Consider the following 18,300-nt stretch of genomic DNA (forward strand, 5'->3'; position numbering starts at 1 on the left):
TGAGCATTGCACCCTAGTCTGGGCAACAGAGCTATTTGGGGTCCTTGCAATTCCATATGAATTTTAGAATCAGGTTGCCCATTTTTCAAAGAAGGGTAGTTGGAATTTTGGTAGAGATCACATTGAATCTGTAGATTACTTTGGGGAGTATTGCCATCTTAACAATATTAAATATTCCAATTCATTAATATGAGATGGAATATCTTATTTATTTAGGGCTTCTTTATTTCAATGATGTTTTGTAGTTTTCAATGTCTAAGTCTTACACTCTCTTGGTTGAATTTATTCCTAAATATTGTATTCTTTTTGATGCTGTTATAAATGGTATTGTTTTCTTAATTTTATTTTCAGATTGTTCATTGCTAGTGTATATATAGAAATACAATTGGTGTTTGTATATTGATTTTGTATCCTGCCAACTTTGCTGAAATCATCTGTTAGATTTAATAATTTTTTCCCATGTGTGGATTATTTATCATTTTCTATATTTAAGATCATGTCATCTGTGACTAGAGATAGTTTTCCTTCTTTTTTCCTAATCTGGATGCCTTTTAATTCTTGCTTAATTCCCATAGCTATATCTCCTGTACAGCGGTGAATAGAAGTGGTGAAAGTGAGCATCCTTGTCTTTTTCCTAATCCTAGGGGAGAGGTTCAGTCTGCTTCTCGATGTGGTTTGTTAGTATTTTGTTAAGGAATTTTGCATCTATATTCATAAGGGATATTGGTCTGCAGTTTTCTTTCTCAGTTGTGTCTTTGTCTAGCTTTGGTATCCAGGTAATACTGGCCTCTCATAAGGAAGTAGGAAGTGTTTCCTCTTCTGGTTAAAATTTTTTAATAAGATTTTCTCATTTAAGATATAAACTTTTTCATGATATTCATAATGAATATTTCTTTTTTATTTTTTTGAGACAAGGCCTGGCTCTGTCACCCAGGCTGGAGTGCAGTGATGCAAAAATGGGTCACTGCAGAATTGACCTCCTGGGTTCAAGCAGTCCTCCTGCCTCAGCCTCCTTAGTAGCTGGGACCACAGGTGGGCACCACAACAACCAGCTATTTTTTTTTTTTTTTAATTTTTTTGTAGAGACGGGGTCTCACTTTGGTGCCCAGGCAGGTCTTGAATTCCTGGGCTCAAGCGATCCTTCCACTTTGACCTCCCAAAGTGGTGGGAATACAGGTATGAGCCACTATGCTCAGCCAGTGTCTCTCTCTTTTTTTTTTTTCTCAGTGCAGACTTTGTGTTTAAAATCAGACTACAAGGATTCTTAGTAAAGCATGAATCAGATGGGAGTCCTGATAATTCTAAGAAATATTTCTTCTGCTTATTTTATGTGATTTATTTAGAGTTATCATCCATAATGTTGCAAGGTGGCAGGCATTTTTAAATTTTAATTGCTGGCTTCTTCACTCATGTTATGAGTAGTTAGAGTGGAAAACCATCCCCAGCCATTCACCATTAATGTACATGAGTGACTATGATGTCAGAACAAAAATCAGACCTGCCTTAGTAATGTGTTTTCCCACTTGTGAAATTGGTGTATGGATACTCTATTACCATGGATATCTGCTATTTAAATATGCTGAAAGATTTAAAGTGCTGTCTTGTATTTGTGAGATTTTGTAATCATGAGCAGTAAATTATCCAAGAATATAATTACAAATTATATGTTAGGATTAATATGGATTAAAAATCATTTACTACAGTTAAAAAATGTGTATTACTTCTGTTATGATTAAAAACTACGTCTGTTTAAATCTTTCTTCTTAACAGATGCTTTAGTTACTACTAAAGTAAATATAAATGATTTATGGATTCTCTGGGAAGAAAAATGCTCACTACTTAATAAGATGAGATTTTAACCTTAGAATGAATTAGCATCTTTGCATTTTGCTTTGCTGATAATTTTCTTTGCTTTCAGTCGTTTTGTTATTGAGGATATGTTTGACTAGTTTTGGAGTCTGAGAAATTATTTCTATTGTTGAGCAGGAAAGCTTAGAAAATTTAAACAGTGAGTAATCAGCTGTCACACTTGAAACCTAGAGGTGCAATCTGAAATTACATATCAGCTGTTACAGAAATGAGCTTACTCATAAAATTCTGCTGCATTCTGCAGAAAATATGGCAGAGATTTAAGTCTCCCTATGTTTCACAATTACTGATCATAATATAAATATGCCAAATATTGCCCATGAAAAATATGGGCTGAGAGTTATGAAGTATTTATTCTGAAATATAGTATCAGTTATAAAATGGAAAATTGCTGGTCTAATAAATATATAGGAGCCCATACAATTCTCCTGTACAACCGCTAGTCTAATCCCGTATCTCCAATTGACTACTTGACATTTCCACTTAGATGACCTTAATATTTAATACTAACCCATTATTTGATGCTGAGTCCTTGATGCAGTGTTGCAACTTCCAATTACAGTGTTTCCACGGAAATAAATAGACTCTGCTTAGTGACATGTCTTACAACTTAGTGAAAAATTACTATTGTCTGTCCAAAGGACACTTGTGCTTGCTTCTCCGATTATCACTACAAACTCTTTATATCCCAAATTGCATTCCTCTCTTATTACAAACTTACCAGACAGGCAAAACTGTTTAGCATAGTTGAAAGCATTAGATTGGTGTCCTACTTTGGATTCTGCCACTAGTTGTATGACCCTCCCCAGACATCATTTTTTTCATATATGTAAAATGAGGATGTTGGACTAGAAGATCTTTAACATCCTTTCAGTTACCTTGCTATGAAAATTGAGGTCTTTAAGTGTATCACTCTGGGTGAGTTGTATGACCTGAAATGTCACCAGTTTTTTTCTGGTCTCAACATGAGACTCTTTATTACCTTATCTATTCAGTTATCAAACCGCTTTGTAATTTTTTTTTCTTTTTTCTTTTTTTCTTTTTTCTTTTTTTTGAGATGTAATCTTACTCTGTCATCCACGCTGGAGTGTAGTGGTGCGATCTTGGCTCACTGCAACCTCTGCCTCCTGGGTTCAAGCGATGCTCCTGCCTCAGCCTCCCGAGTAGCTTGGACTACAGGCACATGCCACCACACCTGGCTAATTTTTGTATTTTTAATAGAGACAGAGTTTCACCATATTGGCCAGACTGGTCTCGAACTCCTGACCTCGTGATCTGTCCACCTCGGCCTCCCAGAGTGCTGGGATTACAGGTGTGAGCCACTGCGCTCGGCTTTGTAAATTTTCATGTTACATTTTTTCCTATCCCCATTTTTCTTTCCATTTTTGCTTATTTTCATCCACGCCTAGATTACAAGAGCTTCCTATCTAATTCCAATCTTTCCTCACTCTATTTTGTCCCCATAGTGCTTTTTAGCTGATCTTCCCTAAAGACCAGTTTCATCAAGTTACTTCTTAGAAAATGTTATCGGCCTACTTCTGCGTATCATATGACACTTTCTGGTTCTTCTGTTGAGCTTTCAAATCCCTAGCACTGATTTTCTGTGTTAATCATATTGACATATGATTAAATGATATGATATCTAGAATATATGTCACCTCATACTATGTATTTTTCCATCTATGACTTTACTAAATTATTCTCCTTACCTGAATATCTTTTCCTTTTTCCCCTATCATTCTGAAACACTACCTTGTGAAATTAACCCAGGCACTTTAGCAACATGTGACGTTCTCTGAGGGGTTGTGCTGCTTTTTCAAGGGTCCAAAACCATGGCAAGGGATGGAAAAAGAAAAGTATATCTCTTTATTGAGTGTTTGCCTGTGTGCCAGGCATGTTACCACATTTAAACCACTCAACAATCCTTTGAGATTGATGATATTGACCACATTTTACTGCTAATTCTGAGGCTCAAAGAAACAAACTAACCTACACAAGGTCACACTGCTAGTGAGCACTGGAGCTGGGATTTGAACTCTGGGATCTTTTTACTTATCCCTGAAAAAAAAATGGCCAAGGTACCATTAATTACCTTTTTTACACCCCTCCCTCCCCAACAAATGCATAAAGAGAAGTAAAGGTACAAATTTAAGTGCCTAGCAGATATTCTCCAAGATTTAGGTGAATTTTTTTATTATATTTTGAAAGTATAGGTATTTCAAGAGTTCTTCCATTTACCTCATTTATCAAAGGAACTTGATGTAGGGGAGGCCTTTTGTCTGATAAGAAGTATCTCTTTTTTTTTTTTTAGGGGCCACAGGGAGATTTCTGATGTGATTTGAAGTCAAAGAGAAAATAGCAAAGCATTTTCTTTTTTGCAGTTAAAGGCTGAAAAAGAGATGGTATTCATATGTGTATTCAGCAATCATCCTTTCATAATACCACCTAGATAACAATTAGGGTCAAGGGTGAACAGTTCAAGCAGTGTTAGTTAATGAGATTTTATGTTTTGTTTTCTTTTGTTTTTTTTTTTTTGAGATGGTCGCTCTGTCTCCCATGCTGGAGTGCAGTGGCACGATCTCAGCTCATTGCAACCTCCGCCTCCCAGGTTCAAATGATACTCCTACTTCAGCCTCCTGAGTAGCTGGGATTACAGGTGCACACCACCACACCCAGCTAATTTTTGTATTTTTAGTAGAGACGGAGTTTTGCCATGTTGGCCAGGCTGGTCTCGAACTCCTGACCTCAGATGATCCACCCACCTCCGCCTCTCAAAGTGCTGGGATTACGGGCATAAGCCACTGTGCCCAGCCATTAATGAGATTTTAAAAGAAGTTATACAGATTGTTGTTAGTCACTTATGTACTTGGACTTGTCAATAACTGTCATAGTGAAAATGTGGTTTTTAAGAGTAGTAGCTACTTATGGGGATGTAGAAAGAATGGCCTCTCTCTTAGACAATTTCATTCTAAACATCATAGTCATCTTTTGCATAGTGATTGACTCCTATCTTTGTGGTTTCATTTATTTCTTTGTTATTGATTCCCCAGTGCCTGCCTGCAGTCCATTGCAACTCTCCCAAACTTTAATCCTGTAGCTTCAACCCACTGCTAGATATTTCCATTGATGACCTGTCGTCTGAAACCTAGCATTCATCATGTGCTGTGTGGTATAATTGTATGTCTGTGTTATTGTATTACTTTCCCAAGTAAAGTTTTTGTGTAGGGACTTAACACTGCTTTGAATCCCCTGTACCTATTATACTGCTGTGTACAAAGTAGGAGTTCAAATACATGTGATCGCAATAGTCTTCATGACTAAAGTAGCTCTTTGCTTTTTTGGTAACCGCAGAAGCCTAGAAATCATCCAGAGTTCAGATACAGTTGCAAGCTCTATAGAACCAAAACACAGCAAAAAGGTACTGTTTTATACCTTGTAAAAATGAAGTCAGTATATTTGAAAATTGTCATGTGCTCCTTGTAGAAGAAAAGACTTTACCTTTTTGATGAATGACTTAAATATGTTTATTTAAAATTAAATCCATTCTAACTTTTGGAGGTAATGGATATATTTATAACCTTGGTCATGGCGGTGACCATGCATATACATGAGTATATGCATATGTGCAAAAATGTACATAAATATATATAAAATTATAGCACGTATTTTTGCTGTTTGTCTTAAATTGATTTTCTGTATGTTAGGCTTGCTTTTATTTCTCCTTTGTCTACACTTTGTCTACAATTTTTCTCTTGTAATACTTCTGGTTCTTAAAGTGTTTTGCTTTATTTTAACAGCATATTTAAAATTATTTTATTATTTATTTATTTTTTGAGACCGAGTCTTACTCTGTCATCCAGGCTGGTATGCAGTGGCACAAACATGTCTCATTGCAGCCTCAACCTCCCAGGTTCAAGTGATGTTCCCACCTTGGACCACAGGCATGTGCCACCACACCCAACTAATTTTTTTTCCTTTCTTTTTTTTTTTTTTTTAATAGAGTTGAGGTCTCATTATGTTGGACAGGCTGCTCTCGAACTCCTGGGCCCAAGCGATCCTCCAGCCTCAGCCTTGCAAAGTGCTGGAATTACAGGCATGATAACTTTTTTTTTTTTTTTTAGAGAGACGGGATCTCGCCACTTTGCCTAGGCTGGTCTTGAACTCCTGGGCTCAAGCAGTCCTCCTGCCTCTGCCTCACAAAGTACTGAGATTACAGGCGTGAGCTACTTTGCCCGGCCTTAATTTATTTTAGTTGTCTTGAGGTCACTAATACAGACTTGAGGACAAAGACCAAGATGTATTTATCTTTATATTGACAGTATGTTTAGCACAGTCTCTGGCAAAAAGCCAGTTAGTGGCACATCATTCAGGTCTCCCCAGATGGAGACCAGTGCTTCTTATTCATTACAGTGTGGAGGCCCTAGTCATATTCTCATTATACATTGAAAACTTTAATGATGATTGACTCTTCGGTTACCATTTTAATAAGTCTTGATTACAAGTCTAAGCTTTTCAAAAACATCTTTCATTGAATAACTAACTATATGCAAAGAATATATATTTATATACTTATGTTGCTGCTTTGTATAAAATAGGCATGGATCAGAATTAATGTCTTCTGATTCTATATTTGCCATTAGTCTTCTTTCTTTTTTTTCTTTTGAGATGGAGTCTGACCATCTCCCAGGCTGGAGTAGTGCAGTGGCACGATCTCGGCTCACTGCAACCTCCACCTCCCACGTTCAAGCGATTCTCCTGCCTCAGTGTCCCGAGTAGCTACAGGCACACGCCACCACACCCGGCTAATTTTTGTATTTTTAGTAGAGACAGGGTTTCACCATGTTGGCCAGGCTGGTCTCGAACTCCTGACCTCAGGTGATCCACCTGCCTCGGCCTCCCAAAGTGCTGGGATTACAGGCATGAGCCACCACGCCCGGCTGCCATTAGTCTTATATTAAAGGAAGCCCTCTTAGCACAGCCAGCAGCACATCAGTCTCATAAACTAACTTTTAATCGATGTGGAAAATATATTGTAGTATTTAAAATGTAGTCTGAAAAAAATTTTGCTTTCTTTCCCCGCACCCTCCTTATTTTTATAAAGTTACCAGGCAGTGACATTGCCAGTGGGAGTGATGTACTTTCTGATGTCATACCCAGTATTCCAAGTTCACCTTGCCTGCTTCCTAAAAAGAAAAACAAGCACCGGAATTTAGATGAACTCCCTTGGAGTGCAATGACAAATGATGAGCAGGTAAAGATCTTGACATTCTTAATTAAAAGCTTTTATGTGGAGACTAGGTAAAGCTCAGTTTATTGCCTGTTTAAAGCTACTGGGGAAATGTGGATTGCTTAGTAAATCTGAATTTGAGCTTTAACTGTATTTCAGGGAACAAATATAACCTTAAGTGCTTCTGCTATGTAAACACATTATAATTGATGTAATAAAGGATCAGAAGTTTTAGTAATGATCTTATTTGTTGTAATTTTTTCATCACATAGGTGGAATATATTGAGTATCTGAGTCGGAAAGTGAGTACTGAGATGGGTCTTCGGGAGCAACTTGATATTATTAAGATCATTGATCCTTCTGCTCAAATCTCCCCTACAGACAGTGAGTTTATTATTGAACTTAACTGTCTCACAGATGAAAAACTGAAGCAGGTATGGAAAGAAAATACAGATTATTTACCTATTAAAAATACCACCATCTTATAAAATGTGGACTAAAATAATCATATGTAAATACATAGATAATTAAGGCCAAAATCACTGCTGCGAAAGGTAATATTAGAAAAAATGATGGCACATTGATTTAAGAGGTTTTATGTACATCTCACCTACCAGTACCTTTCTGGGATCAATGTGAATCTAGAACCTGCTTTTCAGTTGTATAGGATTTGAAATTTAATGTCACCACTTACGGAGTGGTTAGTTTAAGGTATAGATTTATTCTAACTCAGTTTACAGGAGACTAATTGACAATCAGAATACTAATTAATGAGAGCTATTCTTTGATAAACATCTGAGCTGAGGGATTTGAGTAGTTTTATGCAGTAATAATTGAGCCAGGCTAGGGTGAAACTTAGTGAATTTTCCCTCTGCTGTTCTGAAATACGCATCTCTGGTACTCTGGTTTCTTCTTCTTCTTCTTTTTTTTTTTTTTTTTGAGACAGAGTCTCACTCTGGAGTGCAGTGGCGCATCTCGGCTCACTGCAACCTCCACTGCCCAGGTTCAAGCGATTCTCCTGCCTCAGCCTCCCAAGTAGCTGGGATTACAGGCACCTGCCAACCCACCCGGCTAATTTTTTGTATTTTTAGTAGAGATGGGATTTCACCATCTTGACTAGGCTGGTCTTGAACTCCTGACCTCGTGATCCACCTGCCTCGGCCTCCCAAAGTGCTGGGATTACAGGCGTGAGTCACTGCGCCTGGCCTCTGGTATCTTCTAAATACAATTTTTGCTGTTCTTTTTCTGGTACGTAGCTGAATGAATACTTACGTTCTTATGTTCTACTTTTGATTTGTTTCTTTGTTTTGCATTTATCATTTATGAAAAATTTCTCTCATTTCAGTATTTCTCCCAACAGACATACTATAATTTTCTACATTCCAGCAAATTTTTCATTAGTATGATAAATTGATGTCTTGCATTTGAAGACAGGTATCGTTGGCCCCTAGCTAAGATTTAGGAAACCCTCATGTTAGATAAAATCAGCAGCTTACTTAAATTGTCTTAAGTGGAGACCTTTAACAAATGCCTAATCTCATCTATTTTATTGTTAGTTTGTATTTTGAGTGCTATTTTTTTTACAGTCCTAAATTTCTGAAGGCGAGTAGCCTTCCATTTACTGATTATATTTTATGTGCTTTTAAAATCCAGCTCTATAAATGTTTTCTAGAATTTTGAACATTGTCTATTTTCTAGTACTTATTTCTAAATTTAGCCTTTCTATTCTACCTTACGTATGCATCTGAAGCACTTTTGACAATCTTTTAGATTAAGTACAATATTATTTTTCCCCCAGCATTTTGAAGGTAGAACATCAAGGTGCAACACTAACCAGTTTGTGTTTGTGCATCCCAAGGTCAGAAACTATATCAAGGAACATAGCCCTCGCCAACGGCCTGCAAGAGAGGCCTGGAAGAGAAGCAACTTTAGTTGTGCAAGCACCAGTGGAGTGAGCGGTGCCAGTGCCAGCGCCAGCAGCAGCAGTGCCAGCATGGTCAGTTCTGCAAGCAGCAGTGGGTCCAGTGTTGGAAACTCTGCTTCAAACTCCAGTGCCAACATGAGTCGAGCACACAGTGACAGCAACCTGTCTGCAAGTGCAGCAGAGCGGATTCGGGATTCAAAAGTAAAACGTCTAATCACTACAAAACTTTACCTTTCAATATTAACATTAGTACTCCTTCATATAAATTTCTTGAAGAGTTAAAATGATCCTGCTGTCTAGATGCCTGTGGGTTTTGGTCCTAATTGAACAAGCAGGATGCTCTGCTGTTGAACAAAGCACTCTAGGCTGAGTGCTTTGAAATGCTGTTTTGACCCACAACCATATTGCATTCAATCTTACCTGATTTTTGTGTATGTTTTAAGTAAGATAAATTGGTGGAAATAATGAGTTATTCTCAAGATTGCAATATTGACTGCAACTCACTACTGAGCGAATCTCACTACGTTGCTGATGTTGCTGTCTATTAGCTCCTAAGAATGTTGTGTATGTCTTTTGTGTGTGTTAAATGTTTTCTTAATGTTTTAATCTTAAATGTTTCTTCTTAGCTAATTTAAAAATCTAATACTTTCTATAATTTCTGTCTACTCTTTTCACAGTTGAGAAAGTTCTGTATAATATTGTCGGGCACTTAAAAAAAAAAAAGAAGGTATAAGTATATTTAGAATGGTCCTGTGGCTTAGCAGGGGAGTTTGATTCCTTGGAATGGCAAGAATCTGGAGCCAGTTTAAAGATGATGAGAGAATCTTATCTCTTTAGTGACCCAGTGGTGACTTGAAGATACACAATGATTCTTTCCCTGGTTCTTAGGGAAGTAGCAGAAACATAGCCAGCTTTGTTAGTTGCTAAGGAATTTCTGTAGATATGTGGTCATTCCTTTCTAGTATCAGTTGACCAGTGACAAGGATGGGAGTACCCACTGAGTTTCTGATGGATTTTTAAGATGGTATTCACCTACTACAAAAAAGGCATGATTTTTTTTTACCTGCCATTGTAAGATTGCTAGTGTTTTTGGATGAAAGGCACCTGAGAATCATAAGTATTAGAGATTTGGGCAATGTTCTCCACAGTTGTATTCAGTATTGTCCCCTAGTATTAATTGTGTGTTCACTATGCATTTGTACCAATGTACCTTAATGGAATTTAAAAAAGAAGTCTTTGAAGTGACTTGTTATCTATCACTAGCCAAAATGATTGTCTCAACCCTTCCTAATCAGAAGAGTCACTGGTCAAATACCACAAAATTGGAATCTTAATCATTTTTAAGCCTAAGCCAGTGGCTCACTTATTGGAACAAGGATCATAATACAGAAGGATTTGAACAGCTCTTAAAGTTAGAAAATAGAGAATTTGATCCACAAAACATTTTGGGGTGGATATGCCAAAAACTAAACCAAACTGATTTAGAAATTTTTATTTTGACAGAAGCGATCCAAGCAGCGGAAGTTACAGCAGAAGGCCTTCCGCAAGAGGCAGCTGAAGGAGCAGAGGCAGGCCCGGAAGGAGAGGCTCAGTGGGCTCTTCCTTAACGAAGAAGTGCTGTCCTTGAAAGTGACTGAGGAAGACCATGAAGCAGATGTTGATGTTTTGATGTAATAAGGGTGAATTTATCAACGTTCTTTGTGAGCATTAAAATACTCCATCCTTATGGGTTTACATGCATCTTGACCAAAATTTTGGTTAGGGCTGTGCTGATGTACCATTAATAATTTAAGCCAGTGGTTCTTGGCAGGTGATCCCAAGACCTGCAGCTTCAGCATCACTTGAGAAGTTGTTAGGAATGCATACTAGTGGGCCCCGCCCCCAGACTTAGTGAATCAGAAACCAACAGGGAGGCGCCTAGCATTGTTTTTTTAACAAGTGCTGGGTTATTTTGATGCACAGTCTAGTTTAAGAACCACTACTTTGGGTAAACGTTTTGACTGTTTAAAGTTTATGGCGGTGAAGTGGGCTTCTTCAAAGACTAGTACTTACACAGTTTAGAAGATTTCAAGGTACTGACAGTAGTTTATTATGTCAGTATACATACATGTGTAGAGATCATAATTTAGTTCCCTTCTTAATGTTACAATTTCTTAGTTTACTTTTCCTAAAGGGCCATAGCATAATTCTTGATTCCTGGTGGAAATCTTTTCTGAGGTGTGGGGGGTGGGCAAGGTGTGGATTGCTGTTTACGATAGTGCCTTCATTAGTTTTAGTTCTGTCTGTTTTCATTCATTATTGACTCAAAGGTATTAGAACAGGCCCTTATCTTTTTCCTATTAGATTTATTTTTGTTTTTGACTTTATATAAGTTCAGAATCCTTTTTTAAGTGATGACTACTGATGAAATAATGTTACTAGTGGCTGAATTTTAGACTTGATGCTATGTTGATTAATATTTAAATGGTGAAAGTAATTAGGCAAAATAAGCAATTCTGCTTTTCTGTTGCTTTCAGAATTTTTAGGCTGTAAAATTGTCTCAGGCAGGAAGTCAGTCTATATCTCTCAAGTTCTTATTGTAGGTCATTTTTTTTTCAGCACAGCTCTAATTTTTAAATATTTGGTATAACAGCTTCTGGCATGTGACCTAGTTAATGTTGAAAATTAACTGATGAAAACCCTTGTAGATCTGCTAAACTTCTCTATAAATTGCTAGAAATATACAGAGCAATGAGATATAGAAAACACCTTAGCTTGTTGGTTATTAATAGAGCTCTAATTTTAACTGTGAAATCATGGAGTTTCTTTAAATGTTTTCCTAGAGTGTTTGTTATCATGAACATTAGAAATAGCGTTATTCCTTTTCTTCTACCACATGTCTTGAACATTCACATGGGTTAAAGAAGATGGAAACTGATACTACTGACAATCAAGCTGCTTTCTGACTTTCATAATTTTCTTTATATTGTGGATAGCATTTTGAAGGTGACCGTGATTCTGTAGGAAGAGCTGTAATCGATATTTTTCAAACTCTAAGAGTACAGAGGTTAGTAAGATTTCTACTTTTTTTTTTTTACTTTTCGTTATGTTAAGTAGCTTATTAAGAAAAAGATTCATGACTTAAATTCTTAATTCTCAGTTGATACAAAGGCTTATAATCATGTGTTTTAAAATTTTGATTTCATTTTCGTTCCTTGAAGGTTAAAGAATGGAAACTGGGGATAAAAATTAATACACTGCACCTTTGCTAAGGGCCATGATATGGTTGTAACCTTTTAAAGACTACTAAAGTCATAATTTGAAATTTTTACTAAAATAAAACATATGTGTCTATGGTTTTCAATTGGAGTAGTCTTTCTTACTTTCCCCCTCCCCCTCTTTGGTTCTCCTAACCAGCTTAGAGGACCCAAAGAGAGCTTGGGGATAGACACCAGAATACTCTGTGGAAGTGGAACAACTTAACCTCACTGTTTTCCCTTCCAAGTATAGGAAGAGCAAATAGAGCATAGTAACTGTATCTAAATTCTCTACCTGCTCTTAGCAAAAGCAAAATCCCACAGAATGATTGCTTGCTGTCTTTACCTATTCTTCAAGGAAAGCAGGCCACTTTTGGAGACCATAGAGCACCATTTATCTGTCAAATACTTGGAAACTATTTACTTAATGGTCATCAGTAAAAGAAAACCCTAAACAAGGTCATGATATAATTTAAGACCAATTCCCCTACTCTCCCAATAATCATATAGTCTTATTACTTTCAATTTAACTTGAGTCACTATTAAGCAAGTTTACCAAAGTGCCACAAAGTTGATTTTTAAAGTTTGTAAAGGTTTGAATGTTTATAGAAGTGCATCATGAAATTTTGTGTAAATCCAGATGAACTGTCATTATAGTACTATAAATTAGAGATAGTCCATAAAGTTGGGTTGAAGGAGATTGAAAATATTTCCTTTGATTAAAAGAAAATAATTAACTAACTTGGGCTTGCTTGTGATTGAAGAGGGAGATTAAATAGTCCTCTGTCCCCCCAAAAAAGAAACTAGCAGAAAAAGACATAAAAAGCTCTTTGGTCTCTGTTCATGTGCTATACGTTTTTTCCGTTTTAATGTCTTGTGTAGATAATTCAAAGTTTGAACTATTTCTTTCTTGGAATAAGTAATAATTTATTCAATATGGTATATCTCTGAGTTCAATTTAAAACAATCCAACTCAGTAGTATTTATTTTTAAATACAAATCCTAACTAACCAATTAATTAATAAAAAGGCAAGACTTACTTGCTGTAGTATTGGTTCTCATCTGTAGAGAACTGACATAGGAGCAAATTTTAAGTCTCCCCTTTGAAAATAAGCCTTATTAACTGAGGGCATAATACATTTCCCACAGATTTATCCAGAAACATTAGAGATCTTATAGTAGTATCTCAGTTCCTACCGCAGCTTTCTAAAGGATGAGACTTGCATTTAACAAAATGACATATGTAATATTTTTCTATAGTTTTGCAACTGAATTAAAGGAAGGTGATGTATTATAATGTGTAGTGAGGTGTAAAGGGCTAGTTCATTCTCTCCCAACAAGAACTTAGAATAAAATAACACTTTTTTTCATGAGACTTACCTCATTTTTGTTAGGCTATGGCAGTTTTGTCCAGTTCCTCTGTCCCTTGAGTGAATTAGATATTGCTGAATTAATCTCAGAAACTGACTTATCAAATAATGACTCATTATAGATTGGGTGAACTTCTCATTTTATTTAGCTTTTAAAAGTGCTAAATCCTCTCATAAAGGAAAAATTACAGGAAACTATAGCAGTATCCAGATTCTGATGAGCTTTAAAAATTATAAAATATAGCAAATGTCTTCATATTTTAGCCAGAAATATTAGTACACAACCAATATAGAAGTCTTGTTTGTTTCTGGGTTCTCCAGCAGAGACTTTTTGTTTGTGGCTTACTCTGTATAGCCTCATGTGCCTTAAAGGTGGTGAACTCTAGTTTTTGTCAATATCAGGCTTTTCAAAACTCAAAAACAATCCAAATGTTGTAATTTGTTTTGCATAATGCCCATGGAATTGGATATCAGTAAGCAAAGCCATTAAATTGAACCAATCAATGCTAATAGAGTATAAAAACAAAAACCTTCAAATCTTAAGTTTCATTTGCGTAACTTTATTTTCGGCCTAGCTAGATCATTGAAGAGCCTTGAAAGTTATCTAAAATATGGCTTAATGTATTTTTTTTCCTCTGAAAAAGATCGTATGCCAGGATACTTCTTCAAACCAGATCACTTTTAATATCTAGAAAGATAATTTTCAAGGTACCGGCAAAAGCACTTCAAGGACAGAGATTATGTAGCAAGTTGATTCTCTAGGAATTCTTTGAATTCATTTGTGTAATAGCTGGAACACACTCCTCTTCTTTCCTTTAACAAATGAACTTTTAGCACTTCTGTCTTCAAGAAAAACATTTGTTTGGAATTGGTGGAGGGTACTCGCAGTCCGTTTATAGTTTGGGACAATTAATAGGAAAATCCCTAGTTGCATTCAAATAATAGTGTTGATGTTGAGGGCACTGACTCATTCAACATGTCTGAACTAGAAGTAAATTTAATTCTGAAAGGACTATTAATTAGGAAATAAGTATTTGTATACATATGTACTGTGGTAACTTTGGATTCATTTTAAGTCTGATAAAGTAAGATAAACTTTGTCTTAAAAATAAAATTATGCTAAGTGAATAAAAACTATCTGAGATATTTTAAGCTAGGCATCTTTGTTAGCATAGTATCCGGAACATAACTACTTATAATGCTTAGGTCTTATTTCTTTGGAAAATAAGTTACTTATTCCAAAAGCCTTAGAAGGAATTCTGAAAATTCTTCTAACTGGCCATTAAGAGTAAGGAAGTTGCATGGTACTGCTGAAGATCTGAGTTGACTCACTGAAATTTTATTTTCTTATTTTTTTAACATTAAAATTATTTCTTTTTGGCTCTCCCTCTAGTTATTTTTTAAATTAAGGTAATTACTGTTTTAACCTAGAACATATAATGGCAAATTAAATTTTAATTTGACACTCATACCGAACTCAGAAAAACTTGTTTGATCTTCTCTAAATTCTATATGTAGTACTTTTTTTAATTGTCACATTTCTTTGTCACATCTTTGTGTCCAACAAAACCTGTGGAAATCTGTGTTCATTTTTGTGGTGAGGAATGGGGGTGAAAAAGGGGAGACTTGCTCTAATTATGCATATACATTTGACTATGTAAAGGTAGTTGTAGACTATATGTATAAATAACAAGTTAACACTTAATATTCTGAATTGTTCTAAGGAACAGTGGCCTGAAGCCATGACTTGTTTTGTGGAGCTGCTGGCTCTTTTAACAGTAGCTGACCTATTGGATTTAAACTGAGACTGAAATTGAGATTTGTGGTTAGGTTATCTAGCTGAGGCTTTTAGCAATGGAGCAGATAATGTCTGTTCCTGTAGTGGATCCATTTAATTTCCTATTTGAGTACTCTCACTTAACAAGTATTATCTATTCTGAACCTTTGTGTTGGGAATTTAAGGACTATTGTCAAAGGCTATTAATGGTAAACAAGTATATGCAAAACAATTCACATATGGGTAAAAATTTCAAATTGTGGGTTTTTGTTTTTGCTTTTTCGTTTCAAAGATTAGTTATGTAGCAGCAATATCATAACCAAAGCAAGTAGGAAGTTGACTGGTTTGGAGAATCTTCAAGTAGTTTTAAATACTGTAATGTATCAGATTGTTAACCAGGATTTTTTTTTCCTGTATTACTGCTAAATGTATTACTATATTAATGCACTTTTGTATATATAACTGTCTTCTGTACATTCTGTACTTACTACAGTGTATATAAAGCCTGTTTTCCCTGAAGCTGTGAGGGAATAACAATAGTTGTATCATAAGTCGTTTCTATTTTGAGTTCCTTCTTGTACTTGAAAGTAGTTCAATAGTGAAATCTAAATGAGTGTGTATGGTTGTAATTAAAACTGGCAATGTGGCAGAGCTGTCTTTTGAAACTGAATACCAGAATGAAAAGTGTTGTTTTGGTTAAGAACTCTTATATTATTTCTTTTGATGTACCCTGAGTTGTTACACAACCCACTCACTGCTGCTTACTACTTTATACTTCTGAGTCAGCTCCTTTCATGCTCTATCCCAGAATATTTACCAACAGAGGAGAACTGCTCCCTTTTCTGTTGCTCACAGTTTGGTTATGGCTTTATAAACTTTTATTTGGTGAAAGCCCCAGATACCCAAATGTCATTGGCAAAACTAATTTTTTTTCTGGAGAGATCAGATTTCTAGAGAGATTAGCATTCATAGTAAGTGAAAATTGTCTAATTTTTTTAATCCATGCTATTACTGGGCAGTAGGTCTAATTTTTTTTTGACAAAAAATAGTTCTATTTCCTTATATATTGATTTAGAATCTTAAGTTAGAATTTTATAGAAGAAAAGTCTGAGCAGTTCTATGTATGGAGGAGCAATTCAGCTTTTCAGCAGCAACTCTATCTTTTGCCACTAGAGGGAGATCTGTGGTTGCTTTCTCCTTTGGAGAATAGCTGCTTTGCTTTTGTTTTTAATTTCTAAGGTTGGAATAGAACTTATTCTCAAAATTTCTTTAGTGTTATTAAATACTTTCATTTATTAGTCAAAGGTAAGTTAATTAAGCTTGTTTAATGACGCCAATCTTATGCTTTTCTGTAATCTTCAATTTTTAATAAATGTGAGTTAGATATTAAGTGAAATGTGCATGTGTGTGTTTCTTCTCTTAGGTACTCTAGAGCTCCATATGTGGCTAGTGACTACCATAATGGGCAATACATAATGTACTATCCATTATGGTAGTCACTAGCCACATATGTCTATTTAAATGAATTAAAGTTAAGTAAAATTTAAAATGTAGTTCTTTAGTCTCCTTAGCAATTCTTCAAGTATCCAGTATCTACCATGTGGCTACAGGCTATTTACTATATTGAAAAGCATGAGATGTGGAACATTTCCATCATCACAGAAAGTTCGGTTGGACAGTGCTGCTCTAGAGATTTGCTGGTTTATGTAGTGACCATTATCATCATTTTATCAGTGAACAGTAATTAGTGGCTAAAAAACTGCTGCCCACAGTTAACTGTTGTAGGTGATTGGTGTGAGAGGGAGATCAAACTGTTTTTCTTTTTTTTTGAGACAGGGCCTCGCTCTGTCACTCAGGCTGGTATGCAGTGGTGTGATCATAACCCACAACAGCTTTAACCTCCCAGGCTCAAGCGATCCTCCCACCTCAGCCTCCCAAGTAGCTAGGACCACAGGCACATGTCACCACACTCAGCTAATTTTTTTAATTTTTTGTAGAGATAAGGTCTCTACAAAAAATGGTTTTTGCCTAGGCTGGTCTTGAACTCCTGGGCTCAAGCAATCCTCTTGCTTTGGCCTCCCAAAGTTCTGGGATTATAGGTGTGAGCCACTGTACCCAGCCTGTATTTCATTTTCTGCTTCATTAAAGCCACTACCAAATTTGAGAACTTGGTGGTTTAATGGAGAAATTTATCATAGTGACCATTTCATTTGACTATGACTAAGATTTAATGTTTGAATAATGTGAGAAGTTTGGGCCAGTTTCACAGATTTTATTGTTGCAGAGTGCTGCCATGCAGCTTTCTCTGTGAGTTAGTCCTTTGATGCAAAAAAAAAAAAGCAATTGTAAATTACAGTGCTGCGACACAGAACTGAATACATTTTAGAAGACTCCAGTTGTTTAAAACTATGCTTACAAATAAGTAGAAACGTGAATTTCGGAATCATCCCCTCAGAGTGTTTGTTCTTATTTTTTTTTTTTTTTTTTTTTTGGAGGGAGGCGGGTGGGGATGGAGTCTCACTCTGTTGCCCAGGCTGGGGTGCAGTGGTGCAGTCTCTGCTCACCACAATCTCCACCTTCCAGGTTCAAGAGATTCTCCTCCCTCAGTCTCCTGAGTAGCTGGGACTACAGGCATCCACCACCACACCCGGCTAATTTTGTATTTTTAGTAGAGACAGGGTTTCACCATGTTGGCCAACGTGTTCTTGAGCTCCTGACCGCAGATGATCCACCCACCTCGGCCTCCCGAAGTGTTGGGATTACAGGTGTGAGCCACCGCACCCAGCCCAAAGTGTTTTTTATTAATTCTTGTGAGAGCCTTCATATCACTGTTACTTGAGTTGGACAATCCTCTGCCCTCTCACCATCAGTTTGGATCTCATGGTAAGTGAGATGTT

The 18,300-nt window shown here is 36.3% G+C and overlaps 1 protein-coding gene across 2 annotated transcripts in view; it reads left to right on the forward strand.

Moving 5' to 3' along the window:
* The window catches only part of FAM199X (family with sequence similarity 199, X-linked), a 29,461-nt gene extending 12,668 nt beyond the window's left edge, over positions 1–16,793 (forward strand). Inside the window, exons 3-6 of one of the 2 annotated variants that reach the window (XM_002831947.6) lie at positions 6,971–7,120; positions 7,369–7,530; positions 8,955–9,221; positions 10,524–16,793. In XM_002831947.6, coding sequence (XP_002831993.1) covers positions 6,971–7,120; positions 7,369–7,530; positions 8,955–9,221; positions 10,524–10,694 — 750 coding nt within the window. In that variant the 3' untranslated portion in view covers positions 10,695–16,793. The remainder of the gene's footprint in view (positions 1–6,970; positions 7,121–7,368; positions 7,531–8,954; positions 9,222–10,523) is intronic. The other variant, XM_054544916.2, reaches the window with a different exon arrangement.
* The last annotated feature ends 1,507 nt before the right edge of the window (positions 16,794–18,300 follow it).

This window comes from Pongo abelii, chromosome X (genome assembly GCF_028885655.2).
Source record: "Pongo abelii isolate AG06213 chromosome X, NHGRI_mPonAbe1-v2.0_pri, whole genome shotgun sequence".
In the NCBI taxonomy this organism is placed as follows: Eukaryota; Metazoa; Chordata; class Mammalia; order Primates; family Hominidae; genus Pongo; species Pongo abelii.